This window comes from Mauremys reevesii, linkage group 6 (assembly GCF_016161935.1).
Source record: "Mauremys reevesii isolate NIE-2019 linkage group 6, ASM1616193v1, whole genome shotgun sequence".
Classification (NCBI taxonomy): domain Eukaryota; kingdom Metazoa; phylum Chordata; order Testudines; family Geoemydidae; genus Mauremys; species Mauremys reevesii.
In genome coordinates this window covers 124,078,947-124,105,512 of record NC_052628.1, presented here as the reverse complement: position 1 = coordinate 124,105,512, position 26,566 = coordinate 124,078,947, and the positions used below count along the sequence as shown (strand labels likewise).

The following is a 26,566-nucleotide window of genomic DNA, read 5'->3' as shown; positions in this document are numbered from 1 at the left end:
CTGAATATCATCTAATCGTATTCAACTGCTGAGTCAAGTGCCAGCCTCATGGATTTATTCCTCACACAGAAAAAATATGCAGATGGATAAAGCTAATGTTCTTTAATACCCTTTCCATGCTGCCAGCTGTATTTAGGCATTATAAACTCTTCCACTTATTCCTCTGCAACTGCAGTGTCAGCTTCTTCCAACTTTAATAGCGCTCAGACCAATCACTGCTTTTTACCTCTTTGACCTCCACTGGAAAGAGCAGCACAGGAGAGAATTGACTTTGTATTAATTGTCTGTGTTCCAAAGGATGATGTGTAGAAACTTTCTCATGGAACTGGCTAATTCAGCTCAAACCTGCATCGCCAACCTAACTCCCTCTGTTGGAATGAAAGAAGAACCAAAGATTATAGCTAAAGAAAATGTGGTGAGATTAAGTAGTTGGAGGCAGATACTTAATACCACTCCAAGGCTGAGAACCTGAGGGCGACTGAAGATTGTGCATCTCCTAGAAGTCTGAGAAATGTTAACTATTTGATTGTAACTGTTTCCTTTGTGATCCCTTCTGCAACCAGCTTTTGTACTTAAATAGGAAATGTAATTACATTCATATTAATTATCTCAACCTGCCCAGTGTCACTTGCAAAATCCCTACAGCAGAGATGACAATAAACTCTTGGGGGCTGATTCTGTAATGCATGAAGCAGCAGAGTATTTCCCTGACTCAATGCCCCATGTGTTGATATTAGGGGCACTGAGTTACTGGAGAGGTGCTGTCTTTCAGATGTGGAACTGTGTCCTGAATACTTGTGGTCAGAGATCCTGTAGTACTTTTGACAAAAGCTGGGGTTGTTAGTCCCACTGTGCTAGCAAAATTGCAATATGAGTAACTGCCTTCTGCCTATCTAAATTCCCTCAGCTGTTTCAATTGGATACAGTATTCTTCACTTCCTGCTCTGCACTAAATGACTGCACAGTGTTGCTAGGCACTGTTAAAACAGTTGTGTCGTTTCACCCAGAGGTGTCTGCATTTCAATGGTAAGTGAAGTGATAGAAATATATTTTGTTGGTACGGTAAAGCAGTGTGAGCTCCTTTGGGATAAAAGATGGTAAATAAATGATAGATTATTATTATTCTATTTGTCCTCCAATTCTTTATTCTGAGCACATATTCAATGCTGCAGGAGCCATGGCACCATCTTGTTTGTATTTCTAATGTAGAGAGAGTATTAAAAGTGAACATCTGTTAAACTCAGAATACAGTGGAGTCAAATAAAACTAAAGAAACTCAGACTTAAGACAGAAACTCCATCTCAAAATCTTAACACACCCCAATAAGCCTGTATGTTACAGGGTCCCCAGATAGCAGGTCATCTTACACATCCTATGTGCTGCAATAATTAGACATAAGAGAGAGAGAGTTCAGAATTGAGTTTCACTCTCAGCTTTGCATTTTATTGTTTGTGTAGGTTTCAGTCAGACCTCTACCATCAAACACCTGTCAACAATGGCCTAGTTATTCCTCAGACCTGCCTTCAGTGCAGGGGACTGGACTAGATGACCTACTGAGGTCCCTTCCAGTCCTATATTTTTATGATTCTATGATCAGTGGAGGGTAACTGTTGTAGTGCAATTTCCTTTGCTTTTCTTGCTAGCAGCATTAAAAAAAACAGAACAGGTAAAATCTCTGAAAACTAGACAGCAGGGGAACCCTATTGGCCTTAATGGTTCATTTCAAACCAAAAATGATCTGTTCTCTGAATTACAGAAAAACTAACAGTGAGCAAGCCTTGATCCATTTGGAGGTTTGGGTAATCATCCAGAAGCCAGAAGGCTTAGCCAAAAACTATGCAAGCCTCCAGAGCTCTCAAAGTGGTAAAATTGGTATTGTTGGATTCCAGGTTTATTGTTTGCACCCTCCTCCTCCCTGAGATACCAGCTCTAGCTTGCTCCCTTCACCAACAAAAAATGTTTTTTCTTACTGCACGTGCTGCATACTCAGTGTGTTCATATTTCTGCTGGGTTCTTTCCTCACTAGTATCAGGGAGGCAGTGTGGTTCAGTGGCTCAAGCCCTGATCTGGGAGTCAGAAGACCTGGGTTTTATTCCCAGTTCTGCCACCTTAGGTAAGTCACTCCCCTCTCCATGCCTTGTTTTCCCCTCCCACACATGTCTATTTAGATTTTCATCTATTTGGGGTAGCGACCTTCTCTCGCTATGTGTTTATCCATCACTTAGTGCAATGGGGCCCCAATTTTGGTTTGAGGCCTCAAGGTTCTATTGTAATAAATTAGAATACCCTTCTTGCATCTTTTCACCAATAATAAAGTTCTGCAGACCAAACTACATCCTCACTTATACCCAGGCAACTGTTCTGAAGGCTAGAAGGTTGGCACAGGGGTTATGGAGAGCATGAGCTGGCTTCCTGATTTTTTATTACTGGTGATGATATCGGGAGAGAACCCAGTTTGACTCTAGCTTGCAGAAGTAGCAGAGAGAAAACAACTCTATTTGTAAATGGTGCAAACTGGAACTGAAAGTCACTTAGAGGCAGGGTACATGGAACCCCACAATGTAATTTTTAAAGGGTAGATCCCTGTTGTAAGGATGCCCCCAGACTGGGAGAGCTCTCCAAAAACCTCTGGGCTTTATCTCAGAAAAGTCTTCTCCTTCCCCTCCCAAAACTCAGTTCCCACCTGTGATAACAGGGATCTGTCCAGCTATTTGCAGGAGGCTTCATCTCCAGCTCCTAGATCTCACAAGGAAGGCTGTATGATTAAGTGTATCCAAAGGGCAGTACATTCTATGCTGTAGATCCTAGAGCCACCTGAGGTTGCTGCTAATTTAGAAGGCAGTGGGGCTCAGAAGAAGGGTTATAGTTGAGGAGAGGGTTGTCCTTATTGAGCATCTATCTGGAGAGAAATAATTAGCACACATTTTTTACTAATCTTTATGGAGGGGTTGGGTACAATTTGGGAGATGGAGGAAGGTCTGAGCCCATTCTTATTTGGCCTGAAGCAGTTCACCCATCGCTAGCAAAAAGCAAGTGATTTCATTTAGAACGTTTTATTATGCGGGCTACTGACTAGTGAGACAGTTATCCTGGACAGTGTAAATTCATATTAACACACTCTAAAAATACAATCTCCTAATGCAATCAATATAGTTTTTGCTGTTTAGTGTGTATAATTTTAAATGGAAGCACAATTTTGAGCCTGAGATAGTGTGACTGCCAGAATGCCTTTGCGTGATCCTTGCTGTGTCTGTCTGAATCTGCTCCGCTTAATATGCAGGTTGGAAAATACATTATTGCACTGTGAAAAACTGTAATGTTGTGAAGATATCTAGCTATGTCTGGGATGGATAGAACAAATTATTATCTATGGATAGAAGAGATGAGCACTGCTAGCTGACATGTCACATCTCTAAATTGAGTATTAGAGCTAGCTGAGGGTTTTTTTTTCCCACTTGTTGGGTAAAATCTGATATGTAATGTCCATCTTGGAGTTGTGAAAGGACAGCTAAGCCTCCATCTTGGATACCCTCCTTCTCAGATGATTTAGTGCCTATTCAGTCTTTTTCAAACGAAGGCAGGAAAAGGTCAGGTCAGGTAGAGTCATGTGACAGCCATACTCTGCCTAGCAACCACAAGTTATTTAGTAAGTGGCAGGCCTGTCACTCAGGGCTGTCCATCCGAGTGGCAGCCAGAGTCCCACATAGCTCAGCTAGCTGCCAGGAGCCCCAGAGGGACCAGGACTCATGGGAGTTCGGATTCTTGGTCTCTATTGACATACTTGCACTCAACTGCTACACACCATTAGTGAGCGCGTACTTGCACTGGACTACGAGGTCAAGCAGAGACTGCGTGGGCAAGCACTGAAGACCTACCTGAGGGAGAAGATCTGCCCAAAAGGGAGAAGACCTGCCCAGAGGACCTGTCCAGAGGGAGAAGAATACCCAGTTCCTGAGTTCCTGTTTGGTGTCCAGTGCTCCCGATTTTCACCACTATCCCTGTTGGTATCCTGAGTCTTTGTCATTGTGTCCCTGTCTTCAGGATATGGTATTGTAATACCCACTGCAATTTTCCTCTGTTTTACATCCATAGGTTAAGGGGGTTTAAGGGCTCTGAGCTTCACGCTCTGGTAACTGTTAACAACCGAGTGTGTCTTCCTTATGTTTTGTATTGTCTGAAGGGGTCCTTGTCTAGTTTACTGACTAGTGGCATAATAAATATTTGTGTGTTACATCTTATTCTGCCTCTGTTTTAATAATTCACCTGATGATAGATGCGGGAGGGGGTGGGATCTGCAGACAGCCCATCTTCTGATTTGTGTAGACCATAGTTAAACTGCTTTGGGCTAACACAATTGTGCATGCTCTTGGAATCATTGTGGATGGTTCTCTGAAAACATCCATTCAGTGTGTGGGAACAGTCAAAAAAGCCAACAGAACATTAGGACTTCTTAGAAAAAGGATAGATAATAAGACAGTAAATAACATAATGCCACTATGTAAATCAAGGGTACACCCACATCTTGAATACTACATGCACTTCCGGTTGCTACATCTCAAAAAAGATATATTAGAATTGGAAAAGGTACAGAGAACAGCAACAGAAATGATTAGGGGTAGGGAATGGCTTCCATATGAGGAGAGATTAAAAAAGACTAGGACTGTTCATCTTGGAAAGAGATGACTAAAGGGGGATATGATAGAGGGCTATAAAATCTTGACTGGTGTGGAAAAAGTGAATAAGGAAGTGTTATTTACCCCTTCACAAAATACAAGACCCAGGGGTCACAAAATGAAATTAATAGGCAGCAGGTTTAAAAACAAACAAAAGGAAGTATTTCTTCACACAACACACAGTCAACCTGTGGAACTCCTTGCCTGAGGATGTTGTGAAGGCCAAAACTATAACTGGGTTCAAGAAAGAATTAGATAAGTTGATGGAGGATAGGTCTGTCAATGGCTATTAGCCAAGATAGTCAGGGATGCAACCACATGCTCTGGATGTCCTTAGCCTCTAACTGTCAGAAGCTGGGAGTGGACAGCAGGGAATGGATCACTCGATAATTGCCCTGTTCTCTGAAGCACCTGGCATTGGCCACTGTCGGAAGACAGGATACTGGGCTAGATGGACCATTGGTCTGACCCAGCATGGCCGTTCTTGTCATTTAGGTTTAGGAGAAAATAAAGTGAAATTCATCCAGACAGCAGAGGGTCAACACCAGGTGCTGCCCTCCACTTCAGATCTGAACAGAAACTATTCAGCAGGACCATGGGAGGAGCAGCCATGCAGGAGTTCCTGCACACCCTGGAAGAGTTCTCTGGCCTGGCTAGTCATAGGCTTGCACAGCAGGCTGTGATGCATGTGGATTAGTGGACACAATTCGCAGAGAAGGACCACAGCTGCTATTTCAATCCACACAATGGCACTCAAAGAAGAAGGAGCCAGTGGTGCTGGAACAATATAAACCAAACAGTAAACCCTGTATATGTTGGAAACCACTTCAAGCCAAGGGGTGCGGTTGCACCCTTAGCATCAGCACTTCTGAAGAGAGCTGCATTGTTACCATAGCCTTTCCTCAGGTTGGAGGTGGTGGATTTTGCCTTTCTAACCCTCCCACCCCCGCATCCACCTAGAGCCCAAATACTCTGCCTTCTCACACATTGCACGGGTTTGGTCTTTAATGAATGATAAGGCCAGAGTTTATTCCAAAAAGGGTTGGGGTTTTCCTCTCTCTTTTTTTATTTTTCCAGAATAAAGACGGTCAAACACCCGGTTAAGTAGCTCACCTGGGTTTTATGAACCAGGACTTCCCAAACAGGACTGTTGAGGATCTATTTTAGGAAAAATAAATGTGGGGCTTTTGTAGAATCGAGGCCATATGGAAATAATTACACTGCAGCAGTACTCTGTGAGTGAGGAATCCTCATTATTCAGCAGTACCTCTTCAGACAAATACTCTGCCCAGAGGTTTTGATCCTTCCTTTGACTCTCTTACAGGTTTTGACTCTTTTCAAGTCCAATGTTTCCCACTGCTATTGCTCATTAGTTTGAACTAGCTTTACCCCAAGAACATCAAGGATGATTCGTGTTCTGTGTGGATGAATGAAAAAGAGAAAACTCCTCTTCAGTTTCTTCTCCTTCTCCCAAGCACTCTGGCTTCCTGACACTGGTACCCTCACACTGTCTCTCCACAGACCTTCAAGGCCCCTCGCATTTCCATAAACCCTTGGACAACTCCCTGCCATCCCCATGAAGCAGAACCACCTAAGCCCTTCCAAGGTCTGATTTTCCTCTCCCCTCAGCCGCAAGCCCATCTGCCTCTTCTGTCCTGCAAACAGTTCCCCCACACTGATCCCGGCTGAGATCCCAACGTGACTGGCTTCCCCCTTGTTGATCCCAGCCCACGGGTTACCAGCAGGTCAAAAGTGCTCGGAAACTCTTCCTCGTGCTTATACAGCATACACAGAGACAGTGCCCAACAAAACACTTTATGGAACATCCGATACACAGCGATCACCCACCCACTTCTCCCCATGCAGAGATTTTGCCGCAGTGCAAGGTTCTGATTATGACTGGTACTTCACTAATTGTCTGGTGCATCAACACCGCACATGGTTACTTTAGAATCTCATCATGTTATAATTTTACAAGCAAGAATACGTCTTTAGGGACACTTTGTAAAATAAGAGCAAGGCCATGCAACACAATATTTGACTGTCATGGTGATGAATCAGAACATTTTTACAGCAATTCTCTTAACACTGCAAAGCCAACTGAATTTTGCTTTCTGGTCTTAAGCACACAGTTAACTAAAAGCACGTGATACCAAGGCACTGAGTTGTCTTGCAGGTAATGTTTCAGAATTACTTCTCCCTCACCAGCATCATACAGAAAAGAGTTATAGGTTGTGAGGGATTTGTTTCAGATCACTGCAGCCCTAAAAACAGAAGAAAAATGACTTCCATCCCCTAGCTGCTCAGATGACCTCGGCAGCCCTTGCTAATGATAGCGCAAAGGGCTCCAATTACTAGCGATTTGCTCACTTAGCTCATCCAATCCTGCAGGGGAAATTCTATCACACAGAACTACATTGATGAGAAAAATAAAAGCTATAATTTAGTTTTCAGTACTGAATAATAAAAAATAAACTTAATGGATACTATCTTGCAAGTATAATTTACTTTGCATTTAGAAAACAAACCACCTGACAGCGCTATCGTTGGTAAGTTAGTATCATCCATAGATCCTTGGAAGATGAAAGAGGATATGAATAGGCTTTGACCTGAATTTTCTCCCTCCTCTCCTGGATTTCCCAGACCGTTCTGTTGTCAGTCAGATCACAAGCCTGGTGGTTTCAGTAAGACTGTAAGTGTCATTATCTGTTCATGTTTTTTTCTACTGATCCAGATGAACTGTTGGATAATTACAAGCACCAATACCTACATTTTAAAAGGGACTAGTGATTTTGAGGAGGGCACCTCAATTTTTGGGTGCCAAACTTGACACACTTTAAAGGGACATGATCTTAGAAAGTGGTGAGCACCTGCCCGCTGAAAACCAGGCACCCTTAAGATGTTTCAAGTTGGGACCCCACAAAAATGAGGCACCTAAAATCACTGGTCACTTAAGAAAATTTAGGCCAGGGCAATGTTCTGAGATTCCTTCTTGTGTTTGGCTGATGGCGACACTGCTGGTATGTTTTCTGAAACAACATCGAATTTTCTCAGTGTGGTGGAAGGAAAGAGTTTATTTTACCTCCTGTGGCTGTTACAAGATTCAAAACAACTACTGTGAAATGGCCATGACCCAGTCAAATCAGGAAAAAACCCTAAACAACTTCATACCATATATGGGGGCCTAATCTTCAAACATCTTGCCTTGCCATGCCCCATGTGTCAGTGTCTACCCATGTACAAAGCGAATATAGAACACGACCATTCTGCTTTGGGAGTGTTTTGTCTACCCGAGGGGCAAGGCTGGGGGGGGGGGGTCTACTTGTGCTCTCTCAACAGTTTTCCTGTTTAATTCTACTGACTTGAATGGAGTGACTCCTCATTTACATGAGTGTGAGAGCAGAATTAGGTCATGGAAGTCTTAAGAGGCTATTTTAAATACCCAGTCCTGAGGGTGCCTTTCAGGTGAGTTGTTTTTTGCCCTGCTGTTATGCCTCAAAAATGTAAGATCCCATTTATTACTCTGACCTTGCAGGCTGAACGATTTTTGCCAGCCCCTAATTTCTTATTTTCCCTTGACACACAGTTAAAAGCACCAATCAATCCAATAGCTAGAAAAAAATCTGCAGGCATTAATCTTATTTCTCATTTTAAGCACAGAGAATATTCTGAGTTCCATGTTCAAGCATTTGGCTTTGAAAATGCCATATTATGCTCCTACAGTAGCTATTAAACATGAATTAAGGGCATCTCTATATAGTTTGCTAGACCGTGCAGAATACATTTTATAGGAACACTTGAATTGTCATGAGAGATCATCAGACCAATGCTCCATTTACCCCAGCAGCGGCCAGGTCCTAGTTCAGAGGAAGATGAGCCCCTCCCAGCCAATCATCCAATCAGTTACACAGTGATGTACTCTGGAGCTGAATGCCTTCCCAACTCTCAAAAGCTAGCTGTTTGGGCCAGGGGTGGCCAGTGGGTGTAGGGGCTTCTAAACTGTGGTCCTCCAGGGTGACTGTGTTAAGACGAAGATGTGCACATTGTCATGAATTTAAAAGTGGCTCCCTGAGCTGCAACCTACGACATTCAAACTGAAGGGTCTGAATCAGCCCCATCGTGACATGGAGGATGTAGGAGTGCCGCCTCCACAGCTGCTTCATACTGCTTCTCCTGCGGCCCCAGGACCTCTGCTGGGAGTAGAGTGACCAGACAGCTTATACAAGAAAAAGACCCCAAAATCGGGACTGTCCCTATAAAATCTGGTCACCCTAGCTGGGAGCAGTCACAGCAGTTACTGTCCCTTCCCTGATGCATCTGCTCAGCACCTCCCCCCGCCGGCTGCCTCTGCACTGCAGAGGAGGGAGAAGAGTAGCTCTTGTTCCTGCATTGTCCACTTCCCTGCTGGGCTGCCGGAGCCCCACAAAGAGTAGGGTAGGAGCTCAGCGGGCTCTTCCTGAACCTAAGGGAGCACTCAGCAAAAATGTCTCCCCTCCCCCACACAGCCACCCGGGGCAGCCCAGGACAGGGGAAAGAGAGAAGAAACGGTGCAGCTTTAACATGAGCCAGCTGGCAACAGACTTGGAAGGACCCTCAGGGCCATGCTCCAGATGCGGATAGCTGGAGCATAGCACATTCCAGTACCATGTGTTGAGAGAGGGAGGGAGGAGCCAGAGTGCTTGCTGGGGACTCCCCCACAATGGGGAAATTCCCAGTAGGGGACTCTGGTGGTTTCCTCTCCCTCTGCACTGCCTGAGTACGGCCCCTCAACCTTTCTGAAATAATATGTTTGGCCCTGAGGCTGTAAAGATTGGACCATCTCTGACTGAGGCTCTGAAGCTCAAAGACTGATACAATAGTATTCATGAGGGGAGGGATAGCTCAGTGGTTTGAGCATTAGCCTGCTAAACCCAGGGTTGTGAGTTCAATCCTTGACGGGGCCATTTAGGGAACTGGGGTAAAAATCTGTCTGGGGATTGGTCCTGCTTTGAGCAGGGGGTTGGACTAGATGACCTCCTGAGGTCCCTACCAACCCTGCAATTCTATGATGAACACTGACACTTAAAAAATATATTGATAGTCCCAATATGCAGGTGGGTCGCTCCCTGTCACTTACTGCATCTGTGGGATAACTTCATTATCCACTCATGGAGCTAGAGAGGAAAATGTGTGTCTGGAGGGCTAGTTCGTAAAGACTTGAACTGTTTGTATGTACTTACAGGAGGAGGCATTAGTTCGTTCTGTTGATGCCTGTATCCCAAACACGGGCTCTGCAACACACAGAAGGTAACAACAAGGTCATAAGGAGATACAAAAAAACTATCACATTGTATTAGAAGATCCTGAATGTGTCTTCCCCCCAAAAAAATAAAGAAAACCACCGAAGGAAAGAAAAAAGAGTAACAACTCCAGAAAGTGAGGAACTTCAAAGTCACTACAGCAAGTCTGGGGCACACCATGAATAAACAATTAATGCAAAAATGATCCACTGTCCTTGGAGTGAAACATAAGAAAAAATTGGCAGTGATAGGAACAATGTTTTCAGCTGCCTGTGACAGAATCAGAGGCCAGTCAGAAAGCAGAGGGCCTGAAAGTGGCCATTCTCTTCTGCGTATTGAGCAAGGAAGTGCTGAGAGCAAGTAACTCTCTAGAACAACGCCAAACGGATCTTCAAGGCTACATTAAATAATAGCTGTGCTTAGGGACTGCTGTGACTAAAAAGAGAACAGCGTCTATGAAAACCACCAGTTTTGGACATATCCACAGCCGGAACGGACCACAGACACAAAACTGTGAAAGGAGGATATGTTCAAGAACAAAATTGTACTTAGTGGCAGCATAATGTGGTAAGAAAGAAAGAATGAAGAGACGCAGACTTAAGCTGTCAGACAATTTGTAGGGCATATGAAGCAACCAGTTCTGGGAGACATATAAAACCAGGCCCAGGCCAATCAAACCAGGCCCAGACCTATTGACAAAAGGTACAAAAGGTACAAGGCCCAAACGCATGCAACAAAACCAGGGCATGCATTTGGGAGTTGCAAAAGTTCTACTCATAGAGGGTCGGGGCAGCTCCAGGTCCCAGCACGCCAAGCGCGTGCTTGGGGCGGCAACCCGCGGGGGGTGCTCTGCCGGTGCCGCGAGGGCAGCAGGCAGGCTTCCTTCAGCGGCTTGCCTGCGGAGGGTCCGCTGGTCCCGCAGCTTCGGTGGACCCTCCGCACGCAAACCGCCGAAGGCAGCCTGCCTGCCGTGCTTGGGGCAGCAAAATGCCTAGAGCCGCCCCTGTAGATGGTCTGGGCAATATATAGTGTAACACATGAGTACAGAAGTCATATGCAAAGGTGTGCAGGACAGCGTAGCAGCTAGACAGCAATAATACAGAACCCATGCAGAAAGAGGACTTTACTTGTGGTAGTAGTAGAATACCATGCAACCAGCGAGACGAAGACAGAGCCAAGGAGTGCCCAGCATTGAACAACAACCCCAAGAATGTATCAGTGAGGTTTCTGATAGACCATTGGGCAGAGGCTAAACACACTGACATATTCCTAGTAGAGATCTTAATTTAGAAACCAGAGTCACAGTAGGTACACCAGCTGAATGGGAAATTTATACCCAATGGGGTTCAAGTATAAGGCCCAAAAGGAATAATCATGTAGAGGGAAATCACACCTGAAGTTAAGGTGACTCTGCAAGTTCCGTCAGCTCCAAAGAGACTAAAGCAGCACTCCTAGGCAACTGGATGGTGGCAGTCTAAACAGGAGCACTGCACACTAGTCCTTTTCCAATAATCAAAGAAGATCTAATGTGCTCATCTGTATTGCAGGGTGTTGAATAATTCTGCAGGGTGCATAAAATCCCAGTTATTCTGAAACAGCTAGAGGATTCTGTAATGATTTAGCATAGATCCAGGATTAACAGCTTTGTGAGAATGGAAAAGAAAAATGGCACATGATGGGTATATTTGGATGTACAAGAGCTGAACAGAGTCATCCCGACTCCATCCCAACGTAAGATGATCTTCTGTGCTAAGTGGCCAACACTCTATTCAGACAGAAAGACAGGCACTGGAAAGAGTACCCTGATAAGTAGTCATCAGACTTATGCACTTTAATACTCCCATGGGTGGAAAGTAGTTTTGCTATTTACTATTTGGTATTAAATCTGCAAGTTCAGCAATGTCCTTTTGTGCCCCTCAGAGTCCACATCATAGCCTCTGCCACAGTGACAGCAAAGAGGAGAATATTCCTGTACAGAAGCAGGCAGTGGGAAGAACACAAGTAGCAAAGCCGCCGGTTCTGTGAAGAAAGAAGAGCTGTGTGCAGGTTTTGTTCTTACATCACCAGGGGTGAGGAAATGAGAGTAAAGCACAGGCCAGGGCCAGCATGACACTCCTCTGAACTGCTTACAGGACACTTGCTATTAATCGTTTGGTCTAATATGTACCAAGTGAAGCAATACTGACAGCCACAATGAGAATATGAAAGAATCCTGGGTCATCTGATGAGCATTTGTTAGACATCAGTGCCAAGATTTCCCAAGCCTACCACACACACAGATGCATCAAAGGACAGGCTGCAGGCATGCTTAATGCAAATTCTTGTGGTCTTTTCTCCTTGATCTAGCCTACCAACGTTGTCATCTCAGACTAAAAGCAGCCTTTGCCAGATATGGCATTCCAAACGAGCTGGTGAAAGACCACTGTCCCTTTGCCAGCCCGGATCTGTGCAATTTTGTGAATCCGTGGGATGTATGTCTTATCCACCCCAGTCTACAACTTCCTCAGTCAGACATGATAGGAGAGACATGGCCATTTATAAAGTATCACTACTGTGTTATATTTCCCATCTACCATACAGGGACCATTTATAAAGTAAAACTAATATTTCTTTTTTTAAAAAAAGAAAGACAGTGCACTCCGAATGCCCCTGGAGCCTAGAAACATGCCCCTCATATGCATGGAGCACTTAGCAGCAAAGCTGCTCAAGGGCAGAATGCGGAGAGGAACACTCACACCAATCTGAAGGTGAGCTAGACACAGAAGAGTTCATACCAAGCTGAAACAGCCTCAAAGGTGGTAAAAGCACAGACCGAGAATACCACCTGCATTCATGAAACCTGCACAAGGACAGTACCAGACTGCAGATCCTGTCAGGTTAAGCCACCCATAGGAGAAAGATAAAGGAGGTGCTGGTGACCTGATCACACAGGTCGTATGGAGTCACTAAGGGACCAGAAAGTGTCACTATGCGCTAGCCAGGAACCTATGTGGGCCACATAGCATTTGAGGACCCACTCTTACATGAATGTGAGATAATCATCGTGTAGCCTGCTAGGAAACATGAACATATTTGACACTGCCATCCTACAAAATGCACATGCACAGGCAGAGAGTCAGATACAGCTACTTGCCAGTGGGAAAGATTCTGTTATGGCCCAAGTGTAAAGATGTGTTCCTGCAGGTAAAGTGTTACTAGTAACCTATAACCCAAGAAGAGGTCAGGCAAGCTGCAGCACACTGACGGTTGCAGTGAACAAGGTAGGACAACGTATACAGCTCAGAGACACTGGAAGTTATGCTTATCCCCTTCTTTAATTGTTTGCTAAAGAGCACCTCCATGTTAAAGGATTAAAAAGCAGGAATGTACTAAATAGTTCACTCCTATTTTAAAGTCACCAATGCAGGGCCAGTATTCAAGTCACTCTCACTCCCACATGCTGGAGCTCTGGCTCCAGTCAAATTGTTATATGCAGAATGAGCTAGAGAGAGCAGACCTAGGTCTGAAGAACTAATTGGAGAGAGAAGAGACTGTTTAATTTGACTTACGTGAGGAAGTTTTTGCTCCTTCTGTTGATACGGGTGTCTTGCTGGAGTGTTCTGTAAAACATAAAAGGTAACAGGAGGTTACAATATGGTTTCAGAAGATCCTGAACTCATCATTCTTAGTAAAAGCCAGTTTAGCTGTTAAGAAAGGACTGGCTCAAGGAAAAAATAGAAGCTCTAAAAAGCAAGCTCAGACTTCAGCCTCAGGGGGCAAGGATGCCTACTGCAGTTGACTGTCTATTTGCAAAATAGCTTCCTGGGGAAAAACACAGAATGATCTATAGCTAGAATGACCCTGCTGTTCAAGTCTCTCATTCTCATCTGGGAATAATGGATCCACGGCAACTGAGGAAAAGCACACAAATGGCTGTATTTATGGAACAGTTCAATTGAGTCCTTGTGCTTCTAAGCAGTTGGATTTTGCAACGAAAGATTTGTGATCATCCTATTTTATTTGTCTGTGAATATATCCAGCGGTGTCCTTCTCTACTTCATGGAAATCTTCTAACTCACATGCACAGCCAACTCCCACTCATGGTAGAGGCGGAAGACTCTGCTTTGGAAGTCAGCATTCATGTTGCACAAAAGTGGAGTCAAGTTGTTGCTATACAAAAGTCCCAGGGAACGACTGCTCTTGGCATAATGCCATAGGCTTCTCCCCACTTTGCTTGTTGATATAAAAGTTGGTGGCAATGGTACATGATAGTACCAGCACTTAGCTCCTTGCCAGATGGTTAGCAGAGCGTCTAATAAGTAGATGGATGGCTTTCTGTTAGAGCAGGTTTCTGTGGAGACCCAGAGCACTGACGTCCATATCACAATATGCTATTGTGATGTCTGGCTGAGTAGAAAGCTCTTCAGACATGTTCCTGGACTGTAAGTTTTCTGAAGTTGTCTAGACAGTTATCAAACACCGAGGTGGTAAAGTTCTTTATCACTGCACAAGTTACAACTCCATTGGTAATACAATATCCTCATGCTTGGCTGGAGAACAAGAGGGGTCATGGATGCCACCATTTCAAGAAGTGTTGAGAACATCCCGCTTAGAATGTTAAGCATGTGAGTTTCCAGTAGATCAGACGAAAGGAACACAGAAGAAGAACGCAGAAGACACTTGGGAAAAGAACTCCGACAGCCATTGGCCATGGTATAGTGTTAGATCTTCCTGAACAACTGTGGTCTGCACCCAATTGTGCAGCCCTGTCACATTGTTCAAAACATTCCAACTCCCTGGGACATTCAGATTGTTTCCATTTTCTGTAGTCCTACAAAGATACACAAATCCCTTATCGAGGCATGAGTTAGTGGAGGGATATCTGTCCACCATTTTCTTTCAAGGCAAATAAGACTACTAGGTTGTTCTCTGTTCTTGATCCTGAGGTTGCACATGGACATGACCAGCATCAAGAACCAGTCTATATAATTTCTCTCAATGTAGCTGCAATCAAAGCCTTTGTATTAGGATCTGTTCACTTTTCTGGCCTCCCTTTTTCACTAGCTCTTCTGTTTGGATTTTTTTCCCTTGTGACCCAGTTTCCTTTGACAAATGTACTGGTTCTCTGGGACACGTGGTCCACGATTATTTCATGATGCAGGAAAAATTGTTATGAAGTGCTCCCCCACTACTCTGTGGTGGGTGCTCTGCAAAAGAATAGTGTACAGATGCATATAAAATACTAGGGTCAAAATCTTGTCACACAAGGCCATGGCATGTGGGGGTGCATGGCTGGGCACCAGAAAGGGTCTATGCATCTTGTCAGGGATGGAGACAGTGCGCTGATATATAATCTGAGCTGCCCAAGCAATTAACCTTTCAAAAACGAGAGGGAACATGGCAGGCCTGACACCTCAGACATCTCTGCATCAGGCCGTATTGGAGCAACATTTTCTTTTCTTCTGAAAGAAACAGTGTTCCATTCAGTGCCTGTGCTGAGCTGGTTGAGCCTCTCTCATCATTCTCGTTACAGGCTGGGCAGCATCAGTCAAGGCTTAGTCCATCCTTCCACCAATACAGACGGCGAGTTGCATTTGTAGCGGGAGATATGACCAGAAGCTCGGCACCAACAGGGCTTCCAGAAGAACCACATTCAGAGAACAGGTGGCACAGTCACACAGCATCAAGTGTGGTTCGTAATATTAACAGCTGAAGGTGTAAAACACAACAGGCACTTCTTATTGCTTATCAAGGACTGCATGCTGCACCATGGCCACGATGCATTCCACTCCGCACAACACCTGTAGAAAACAGGCTGAGGAGAAAGAGGAAGGTGGTCTCCAGCGCTCGCAGAGGCGGAAGAGCAGTGGGAGGTTTTTAGTAGTGGTATCTTCAGCACTGTGAGAAGCTGGTGATCTGGAGAGTGGCTTCTGGCCCTCTCTTCAGCTTCACATCTAGGTCTCCATCAACAGCAACAATGTCAATAGCCCTGTCCATTGTAACTCTCCCCCACATGTATTCAGGAGCGCTGGAACAATTTCTGTAGTGGGGATGCGTAGTGCCATTGAATCAAACTGTAAACCCTGTATATGATGGAAACCAATTCGAGCCAGGGGGTGGGGAAGCACCTCTAGTTCCAGCACCTATGCATGTATCCCGTGCCTCTTGGGGCACATCTAAGGTCTGTGAGAGGCGCTGTATTGTCAGGGCTTAACAAAAGACAAACTCTTCCCCGAAAATGGAAATATTTGCCTGTTGCTCCTCCACTTCCCTAGGCAAAAACTGCAGAGGGAGAGGCAAGTGAAACGCTGTTTTTTTTTAAGTAACACGGAAGGAGTTCTCTGCGGCACCTCACTCCCACTGTCCCGGTACTCCAGCCAGACGTGGTCTGCAATCTCTCCCTGGCAGGTGACTGAAGAGAAGGCAAAGACCATGAGGGGTTCAGCAGCACAAACTGCCTGCTGTGTCTTCAGTCTGATCCATTGTTCTCATCCATGAAAGCTGTGCTGGGACTGCTGAGAAAGCAGGGCTAACCGCTCAGACAAGGAGTGCTGTGTGAACTCAGCTGAATGGTCTGTCTACGCGCTGGAGTCTGACCTGACATGTCACTCTTTCAAATCATTCCCAAAGGTGGGCTGACCCCCATTGTGACCATGCCTCCGTAAGAGCTGGAGGCACAGCTTTGACACCACCAATGGATTATACCTGATCCAGCTGACATTAAACAGATGACCACACAAACCAGGTCCGCAACGCCCTGCCCTATGAACCCAGGCCCCCCTGGCACAGCCAGCTAGCCATGCCTGGAGGAGGAGGGGCTTCACAGATAAATGGGGAGACAGACAGGAAGGCAAAGCGAGGAGCAGAGCAATCCACTCCTAAGCAGTCTTCTCATCGGGGACTCCAAGAAAGAGGAGGATCCCTGGAATAAAAGGCAGACCCCCTCTCCCTCACAGGCAAAGGGTCCTGTTGGAATAGAGGGAGTTTCCTCCTCCAGAGCCTAGCAGAGAGATGGTGATGATCCAAAGCCGCAGGAAGAGGTCCTAATCATGTTACGAACAGAGAATGCCTTTCTCCAGGGATAACTCCCGGTGTCCTCGTCGCACATAGGAGCCACTGACACATCTCTGCGCTCCCTTTCTGCAGTGTTTTATGGCAAGTAAGCGGTGTATGGAGGAGTTTGGTGAGATACCCGTTTATGTTTAGTCATATAGTGTATGTATGAAAATATAATTGGACATGGAGGAATTGCTTTTAGCATGTTTCATTCACTTTCCAAGTGTTGGCTTTCATGTAGCTCCTGCATAGTACAAAGCAACATTGTTATTAAACATTTTATTTCAAAGGATTAGTTAGGGTTCTGTTGCTGACATACCCAAAGGACGATCTGTCCATTCATATCTTCATGTTACTTATTTCTCATCGAAAAGCTGAGCTAGTTATCCCTCCAGGTTTCCCCTCTAGTTCCTTGGAATTAATAAATTGGTCATTTTTATGTGACTCTTATTCCTGTAGAAAGTTCCCAATGGAACAGATACCCCTGTGTTTCTCATGGCCCCTTTGAGGTCATGCTTCCTGATGCTTGCGAGAGCTCTGCCCCTAATCCAAACACCGAGGGATATTTCGGCCTGAGCTGAGCTGAGTGGTTGCTGCTGTTGTTTAATCTTTCACTCACTGAAAGATGCCCAAAGAAATGGCAGTTGCCCACACACATTTCCCGCCCCCCCCTCGCCCAGCTATGTTCATAACTCCTTACCCTCCTCATCCATCCTGGAGCGGTGCTGAAGTGGTGACACTGTTCTTCCTACTCAAATTGCACTATTCAACTAGGTCCAGATCCTCAGCTGGATTCCACTGGCTGCAATGTAGCTATGCTGATTTACGCCAGCTGAGAATCTGGCCCACAATTCCTAGCGTGGCCTCGTCAAACTCACAAGAGAGGGATAGTCTGGTCTCTTGCTCTAATCAAACCTCAGACTGATCAATATAGGGCCACGAAGGGATTTTTCTTTCACGAAATGCATTGCACAGTTGGTCAGGTGCATTATGGGATTTAATGTGTGTAAGGCTGGATTTCATTTATGATTTGATTTGCCTTCCTCTTAAGCATCAGACATTGGCTACCTGCAGAGGCAGGATAGTGGATTCAATGGAACAGCCTATGGTGGCATGAGAAATCCTTCATTCTTAACTGTCCCCATTTGACATGCTGAATGGTGTTATATGAAGAAGTCCGTGCATTAATGAAATGGTGGCTGCACATCACCATTTCCAAACAGGGATGCGTAAAGTTGAAATCAATGCAGGGTGTTCAGTACGTTTGAAAATACAGTTATTTCCTTTGGCGTCTACATATGGATTTTGGTGTGTAACTTTTGGAAGACACATTTGAAAACTCTGGCCTTAGTTTTTATTACTGTATCAGTCCTCTTTTAGTACAGTTAAAATGATCCTTAAAAAATAATAGAAGTAAAAAGTGTGCTGCAAGAACCCCCTTGCATAGGAAAAGTGACAAATTAGTATATGAAAAGCAATTAGCACAATGCACTCAAATCCCAGTGCTCTCTATTTATAGATCTCCAAAAAAGTCTTTTCTGACCTCAGTTACAGTCCTTCTTAGGGAAGCACATGTGAAAAGGAAGGAGGCCGAATAAGAAGGCAGTTTGTACCTGTGGGCAAGTTACACTCATTATAAATGAAAAGAGGACAGAAGAACTGCTGCATACCATTAAGACTGCTAGAAACTAGAAATTGTAATTTTAGAATATTCTTATAATTTGATTTTAGTTGTATTTTTTAAATTTAAAAAAATCTATGCATAAGGCACCCTACATGAGAAATTCAACTTCCTTTAATCTCCAAACAAATTCTACAAGACGATCTGTCCAGTCAAAGCAGGAAGAAAAAAAGATCCAGCACAAGAGCAAACCTGATAGTCTTCATGCCCACATTCCAAACACAAGGGAACTACTTTGCACTTGGAAGGAGAATACGGAAAACAAAAAGTAGTTGTTAAAACACGATGAGTAGACCCAAGATCAATCAAAAGTAGCTAACTAGAACTAAAAGGGCTTCTGAAACATTCAAATGGCAGCCTATGAGAGATTCCTGATGGATCTCCTTGGGAATGGAGTTCCACATGTGACGAAGACATACACCATCTTGTTGCTGAATGAACCTGTGAACGGAGAGCAGACATGACCCACCCAACCTTATCTACTGGGTATGGACTCATGGTGAGATGCTTCAACAGATCATGGAAGGTGGGCTTTGACTCCTTTACTCCTGTTCCATGAAGGAAGCAAACAGCCATACACTTCAACCTCCAGATTAATGTCAAGGGAAGCTCAGTTAGGAGTGCATTACAGTAATCGATTATCTTAGAGATGACAAAAGTACCTGGCAGTTGAATCAACCATGAGGATTTCTGAATGTGTTTTCAGATGGATTTGTATGCATGCCTTGGTGCTTTGGAGAGGGATATTTTAAGCATTTAAATAAGGAAATAAATGGAATGAAAAGCATGCATGCCAGCAGTGGGGACCCATGTCTGATAGATATGGGAAGGTTTTCCAGATAAAAGCTAGTCCCTGCATAATGAGCACTTGTATTCCCACAAGGGGCCTCAGAACACTTTCCACAACCAAAAAGCTTCACCTAACCAGGTGTCACTACAAAAGGCAGGGAGGACTTACTGTCCAAGAGCAATCTCCAGCTGCTGGGAAGGGGTGGAAGTTCTGGGGTTCCTGCTTGGAGCTTTATCTTTTAGATTAGACTCTGACCAGACAGTGCCAGTTAAATTCAAGGAGTCCTGTGGCACATAATACGTGAGCATGTAATTAAAGACTGTACCATAATGCATATACCCAAGGGGGGCAAATTAAGGGTCCTTCGGCAACTTTATTTCTGGCATTTCCCAACTTCTAATGTCTTGATTTTGCAATCCTAACATTTTTTGTATGCAATTTTCTAGATTTTTAGGAATGTTCTAGATTTTTACCCCAGCTGTATTTTTCCATTAAGCTGTATCATATTGACATCCATGTGAGCATCAGCAGGGCTGGAACCTTTAGATTCACAGCACAGACCTCTGCTGCTTGACCTAATGGAGTAACTGATAACAGTAACAGGTTGTAATGCTCTAGGACAGTGGTTCCCAAACTTCAACAATCTGTGAACCCCTTTCAATAAAATGTCAAGTTTCATGAACCCCCTCCTAAAAATGAATATTTCTAGGTATTTTCTCCTTTACCTGAGTATAAATGATAAAAGCAGTGATCTGGGAAATATAAAATTTGTTTTTATGACATGCTTATTACACACTATTATTATTTATCATTACAGTATTTTTATTACATTATGAAAATGGCAACATTCTTCTCACTTTTGTAGCTTGTATCACTTTGAATAAGCCTGTTATAAGACAAGGCTCCTATGTTTCATCAAGGAGTATCGGATGTGAAACAGCATGAAGATATTTAAGAAACCAACTCAAAGAGTTCCTCCTACACAAGCATTCAGGTCTTGAGCAGTCCAGGCACAACGTACGTTACAACAAAGCTTAAACTTGTTCTTCATAATAATTTTAGAAACAACACTAGCTGCCTATTTAATTTTAAAAACAGCAAAAAATATCCACCTCCCTTTCCATTTCTTATAAGGAGTCTTGAAGTTTAAATCTCCTAGTGTGATAGATGTGCTTGCTTTGATCTGCTTAGCTGCTGGTCCCTTGCTGCCCGGGGTCCCTAGGGAAGCTCTGTCCGCCATTAGGGCATTTTTCCCTGAGAACCCCCTGTAACATTTCGTGAACCCCCAGGGAACCACTGCTCTAGGAGGAACACACTTTGCCAGTGAGTTTCACAGATAATTACTGACAGCAGAGGAATCTTGGGTTACATTCCCGGTTCTGAAAGGCATTGTACTCTAGTGGGCTCAGACCTTTCTGCCCTCTTTTCTCCCCCAAGCCCAACTCCTTCTGTCCCTGTCATGTCTCATCTCCCCCATCCCTGGCTCCTCATGCCAGTCTCCTTACCTAGCCATTCCCAGTCTCCACCCCCTGCCCAGACACTTTATCCTAGTCTTAGTTTCCCCCTTCGGACTGCCCATCCAGATCCCAGTCTTTCCCTCACCGCATCACCTCATCCCCCTCTCCCTCCCCACGCTCCTTGCCCAGTCAGTCTTAATCTCCCCGGACACAAGGCTCCTCATCTGAGCTCAGTCTCCCTCCCTTTCACCACAGCAGTCCCCAGCAGCAATTGCAGGTAAAGTCCTGATCAGCCTCTGCATCCCTGGGGTGGAGCAAACTCAGTGGCAACAGTGCATGCCCAGTCTGGGCAGCACCTGGAGCCGTGACAGCCCAACACTGTGGCATTTAATTTCAAAAGGGGGAACTATACAAAAATTAGGGGGTTAGTTAGACAAAAGTTAAAAGGTACAGTGACTAAAGTGAAATCCCTGCAAGTTGCGTGGGATTTTTAAAGACACCATAATAGAGGCCCAACTTCAATGGATACCCCAAATTAAGAAACACAGTAAAAGAACTAAAAAAGAGCCACCGTGGCTTAACAACCATGTAAAAGAAGCAGTGAGAGATAAAAAGACTTCCTTTAAAAAGTGGAAGTCAAATCCTAGTGAGGCAAATAGAAAGGAGCACAAACACTGCCAACTTAAGTGCAAGAGTGTAATAAGAAAAGCCAAAGAGGAGTTTGAAGAACGGCTAGCCAAAAACTCCAAAGGTAATAACAAAATGTTTTTTAAGTACATCAGAAGCAGGAAGCCTGCTAAACAACCAGTGGGGCCCCTTGACGATCAAAATACAAAAGGAGAGCTTAAAGACGATAAAGTCATTGCGGAGAAACTAAATGGATTCTTTGCTGCAGTCTTCACGGCTGAGGATGTTAGGGAGATTCCCAAACCTGAGCTGGCTTTTGTAGGTGACAAATCTGAGGAACTGTCACAGAATGAAGTGTCACTAGAGGAGGTTTTGGAATTAATTGATAAACTCAACATTAACAAGTCACCGGGACCAGATGGCATTCACCCAAGCGTTCTGAAAGAACTCAAATGTGAAGTTGCGGAACTATTAACTAAGGTTTGTAACCTGTCCTTTAAATCAGCTTCGGTACCCAATGACTGGAAGTTAGCTAATGTAACGCCAATATTTAAAAAGGGCTCTAGGGGTGATCCCGGCAATTACAGACCGGTAAGTCTCACATCGGTACTGGGCAAATTAGTTGAAACAATAGTAAAGAATAAAATTGTCAGACACATAGAAAAACATAAACTCTTGAGCAATAGTCAACATGGTTTCTGTAAAGGGAAATCGTGTCTTACTAATCTATTAGATTTCTCTGAAGGGGTCAACAAACGTGTGGACAAGGGGGATCCGGTGGACATAGTGTACTTGGATTTCCAGAAAGCCTTTGACAAGGTCCCTCACCAAAGGCTCTTACGTAAATTAAGCTGTCATGGGATAAAAGGGAAGGTCCTTTTATGGATTGAGAACTGGTTAAAGGACAGGGAACAAAGGGTAGGAATTAATGGTAAATTCTCAGAATGGAGAGGGGTAACTATGGTGTTCCCCAAGGGTCAGTCCTTGGACAAATCCTATTCAATTTATTCATAAATGATCTGGAGAAAGGGGTAAACAGTGAGGTGGCCAAGTTTGCAGATGATACTAAACTTCTCAAGATAGTTAAGACCAAAGCAGATTGTGAAGAACTTCAAAAAGATCTCACAAAACTAAGTGATTGGGCAACAAAATGGCAAATTAAATTTAATGTGGATAAATGTAAAGTAATGCACATTGGAAAAAATAACCCCAACTATACATACAACATGATGGGGGCTAATTTAGCTACAACGAGTCAGGAAAAAGATCTTGGCGTCATCGTGGATAGTTCTCTGAAGATGTCCACGCAGTGTGCAGAGGCGGTCAAAAAAGCAAACAGGATGTTAGGAATCATTAAAAAGGGGATAGAGAATAAGACTGAGAATATATTATTGCCCTTATATAAATCCATGGTACGCCCACATCTCGAATACTGTGTACAGATGTGGTCTCCTCACCTCAAAAAGATATTCTAGCACTAGAAAAGGTTCAGAAAAGGGCAACTAAAATGATTAGGGGTTTAGAGAGGGTCCCATACGAGGAAAGATTAAAGAGGCTAGGACTCTTCAGCTTGGAAAAGAGAAGACTAAGGGGGGACATGATAGAGGTATATAAAATCATGAGTGATGTTGAGAAAGTGGATAAGGAAAAGTTATTTACTTATTCCCATAATACAAGAACTAGGGGTCACCAAATGAAATTAATAGGCAGCAGGTTTAAAACAAATAAAAGGAAGTTCTTCTTCACGCAGCGCACAGTCAACTTGTGGAACTCCTTACCTGAGGAGGTTGTGAAGGCTAGGACTATAACAATGTTTAAAAGGGGACTGGATAAATTCATGGTGGCTAAGTCCATAAATGGCTATTAGCCAGAATGGGTAAGAATGGTGTCCCTAGCCTCTGTTCTTCAGAGGATGGAGATGGATGGCAGGAGAGAGATCACTTGATCATTGCCTGTTAGATTCACTCCCTCTGGGGCACCTGGCATTGGCCACTGTCGGTAGACAGATACTGGGCTAGATGGACCCTTGGTCTGACCCGGTACGGCCTTTCTTATGTTCTTATGACTGGAGGGAGCATGCTCAGTGCAATCTTTGGAGAATTTAGCTGCCAAATTCTAACAACTCTGTATTTACTATAGGTGAACTGAGATTTTTCAGACTTCTACTTTGAACAGATTTGGGTGTTTTTTCCAGGGAACAGCAAAAAGCATATCCATGGCAGCAGGGCAACTGCCACAGCCACATTTCAAATCCCTGCTCCAAAGCACGGAGGCACAAGAACTTCTCAACAAAGTGGTTGTAAGAATCTTTGTGACAGTCTGTATCCCTATGTTTACCCCCTTTTCAAGACTACGGTAAATACTGTACAAAGTATGCCTTGTGAGATATCATTTGAAAGCTCATAATTTACTGATATCGGCTTATCAAATTTAGCCTCTTTAGAGACACAAGGGCTGGCTGCAAAGTTTAGATCAGGACCAAACTTTTCTCAAGTTCAGGAGTATTTGATATATTAAGTCTATTCTATTCTATTCAATACACACACACTAAGTCATTCCACATCCATACACTAACAAAAAAGCCCAAAGACTTACACTGATGACAAATAAAGATTATAGTTTCATTTTCCAATTCACATGGGACTTACCTCCTAGTTCAGGGCACAGTGTGCAACAAATATGCATTGCATTGTAATGTTGTCTTCAAATTCCATCACATTAAGAGACAAAAGTTGTCTTTTAGTTGTTGTATTGATCTAATCAGGTGTATGGTCCCCTCACCCTCAAAGGCCTCCTACTTGAATTTCAACTGTCAATACGTTTTAATTACTCAACAAGTCCAAGAAACAGAATTTAAGCATATACCTGCCAACTGGTCATAACCAGAAAAGGTACTGTGAAAAGGTTTATATACACAATGATACAAACTACATTTTGCTAGAAGCATATGTCACGATTCCTACCAGTGAAACAGAAAGGAGCTTTGAAAAATATAATTTTGTAGCTTCAAATGACTTTGAATAAGCTTGAGAGCTCTGCTTCCTCAGATCCTCCATTCCTCAAATCACAAGTCTGAATGACAGTATATGAGACAGGCTTATGTCTATGAATGACTTCAGATGTTGATCACATAGCCTGCATTAGAACATTTCTCTCACGTGCCAGCTGTCCGGACAACTATCGACATGTGAAAGGAGAGGTGGTCACATTCTGTAGCCATATAAATAGTACTTAGAGATGAGGGCTGGTTTTTAGTAAAGGCACCGGACTGGGACTCAGGAGATATGGGTTCAATTGCCTGCACTGCCACAGACTTAATCTCTATGTGCCTCAGTTACTCTTTTGTATAATGGGAACAGGAATACCCTCTTTCTTCCACCCTTTGTCAGTCTTGTCTGTTTAGATCATAAGGTCTTTGGTGCCGGGGCTGAGTCTCACTGTGTTTGTACAGCGCCTAGCGCAATGGGGTGTTAAGCTCTGTGGAGTCTTCCGGGTTCTACTGTAATGACGACTCAGCTTGTTTGCATAATGAGGGCCAATTTAATCTAAAATCGGTTGTACTTATATCAGGCCTAATGTTTTTAAATTTATTTTGTTTACACCACAATAGACTTAAGTGTTTTCATCTCTATTTTGCTTCCAGTGTGGTCTAGTGAGGATGCACCTCTTGCAATGCTTGCAAGGTTCTCATTCACCTGCAGACCCTTTTGTCCGGATGGCTCTTTTATGCAAGAACTTTTAAACTGCAGTTAAACAAATAGCCACATCTTACCATTGGTGTCCGTGATGGTAATGCTGGCTTTGGTGCTGTCATTCCCTAGTTTGTTGCTCACTTTGCATGTGTATTCCCCAGCGTCTGCCAGCGATGCTTTAGAAATGTGAAGTTCCGAGTACTTCCTGTGGAATCAGGAACAACATGTTACATCTTTTATCCGAGTAATAATCATGACAAGCAGCTAATGCATTTATCCAATGAAGAGATTCATCTTCTATCCTCTGACTACACCAGTTTACCCCTACCAGAGTTTGGAGAACTCTGTAGAATAGGCATATGAAAGAGCTGAAAGAAATACATTTCTTTATACTTTTCTGCTTGAGAGTTCTCATTGTTATTAAGGGAAATCTATGAAATCTTCTCCCTTCAAGAAACTGGACCAGGAGGTGCTCCGACACCACGGACACGGGTGCTGTACAAAATATAGATAGATTCTCCTGTCACTGAAGTTCATGCTGCAGTAGCAGAGTTCTGTGCAAGTACTGTAGTTTCTAGCATCTGAATAAATAATCATGAGATAGCAAGAAGCTCTTTAAGCAATCTTTGAAACCCCACTAGGAAATCACTGTCCAGTGTTAACAAAAAATTGTGGACAACAGTGCAATCTGCTTGAGGCTACATTTTGTTCCTGGCAGGAGATGTAATTTAATCAGTCTCCAAGGTTTTAAGATTAGATTTTAAAATGCAGAACTCCTGCCTGGTCATTTATTTGGTAGGAGCACATTCTAGTGTCTCTCAGCAGGGCCCTGACCACAAGTAACCTCAGTAATTCCATTACCTGGAACAGTCATCCTGAGCTGTGTTTGGCCACAGAACAGGTACAGCACAGGAGGTTTAGGCATAGGCTTCCTCACACTGCCAGGCCAATCTGATTTAGCCCTGCCCAGGGCAGATCATCTCTAAGGATGAGAGGATAATTCACTCTTTGCTCTCTCTCGTCGGAATTTGGGGCCACATGAAGTGGTGGTTGTTATATTGTGGACACTTGTGAACTCCCAGCAGAACTAAGGCCTGTTCAACACCTCAACTGTAGGTCGAGTGACATTGCTCAGGGGTGTGAAAAATTCACACCCTTGAGAGAAGTCATCAAGCCAACCTAAGCCCTGCTGTAGACACTGGTAGGTTGATGGAAGAATTCTCAAGGGGTTGATTACTACAGCGATGGAAAAACCCTTCTTTCGCTGTGGCAAGTGCCTATACTACAGCAACACAGCTGCAGCACTGCAGCGGGGCCACTGTAATGCTTGGC

At 43.9% G+C, this 26,566-nt stretch overlaps 1 protein-coding gene across 9 annotated transcripts in view; it reads right to left on the bottom strand.

Annotated features, from left to right (window-relative positions):
* NRG1 (neuregulin 1) overlaps positions 1 to 26,566 on the bottom strand; it is an 816,555-nt gene that overhangs the window by 172,212 nt on the left and 617,777 nt on the right. For 8 of the 9 annotated variants that reach the window (XM_039543748.1, XM_039543746.1, XM_039543749.1 and 5 more), the window contains 3 exons: positions 25,315 to 25,439; positions 13,501 to 13,551; positions 9,893 to 9,943 (listed from right to left, as the gene is read on the bottom strand). In XM_039543748.1, the coding sequence (XP_039399682.1) occupies positions 9,893 to 9,943; positions 13,501 to 13,551; positions 25,315 to 25,439 (227 nt within the window). The remainder of the gene's footprint in view (positions 1 to 9,892; positions 9,944 to 13,500; positions 13,552 to 25,314; positions 25,440 to 26,566) is intronic. The other variant, XM_039543750.1, reaches the window with a different exon arrangement.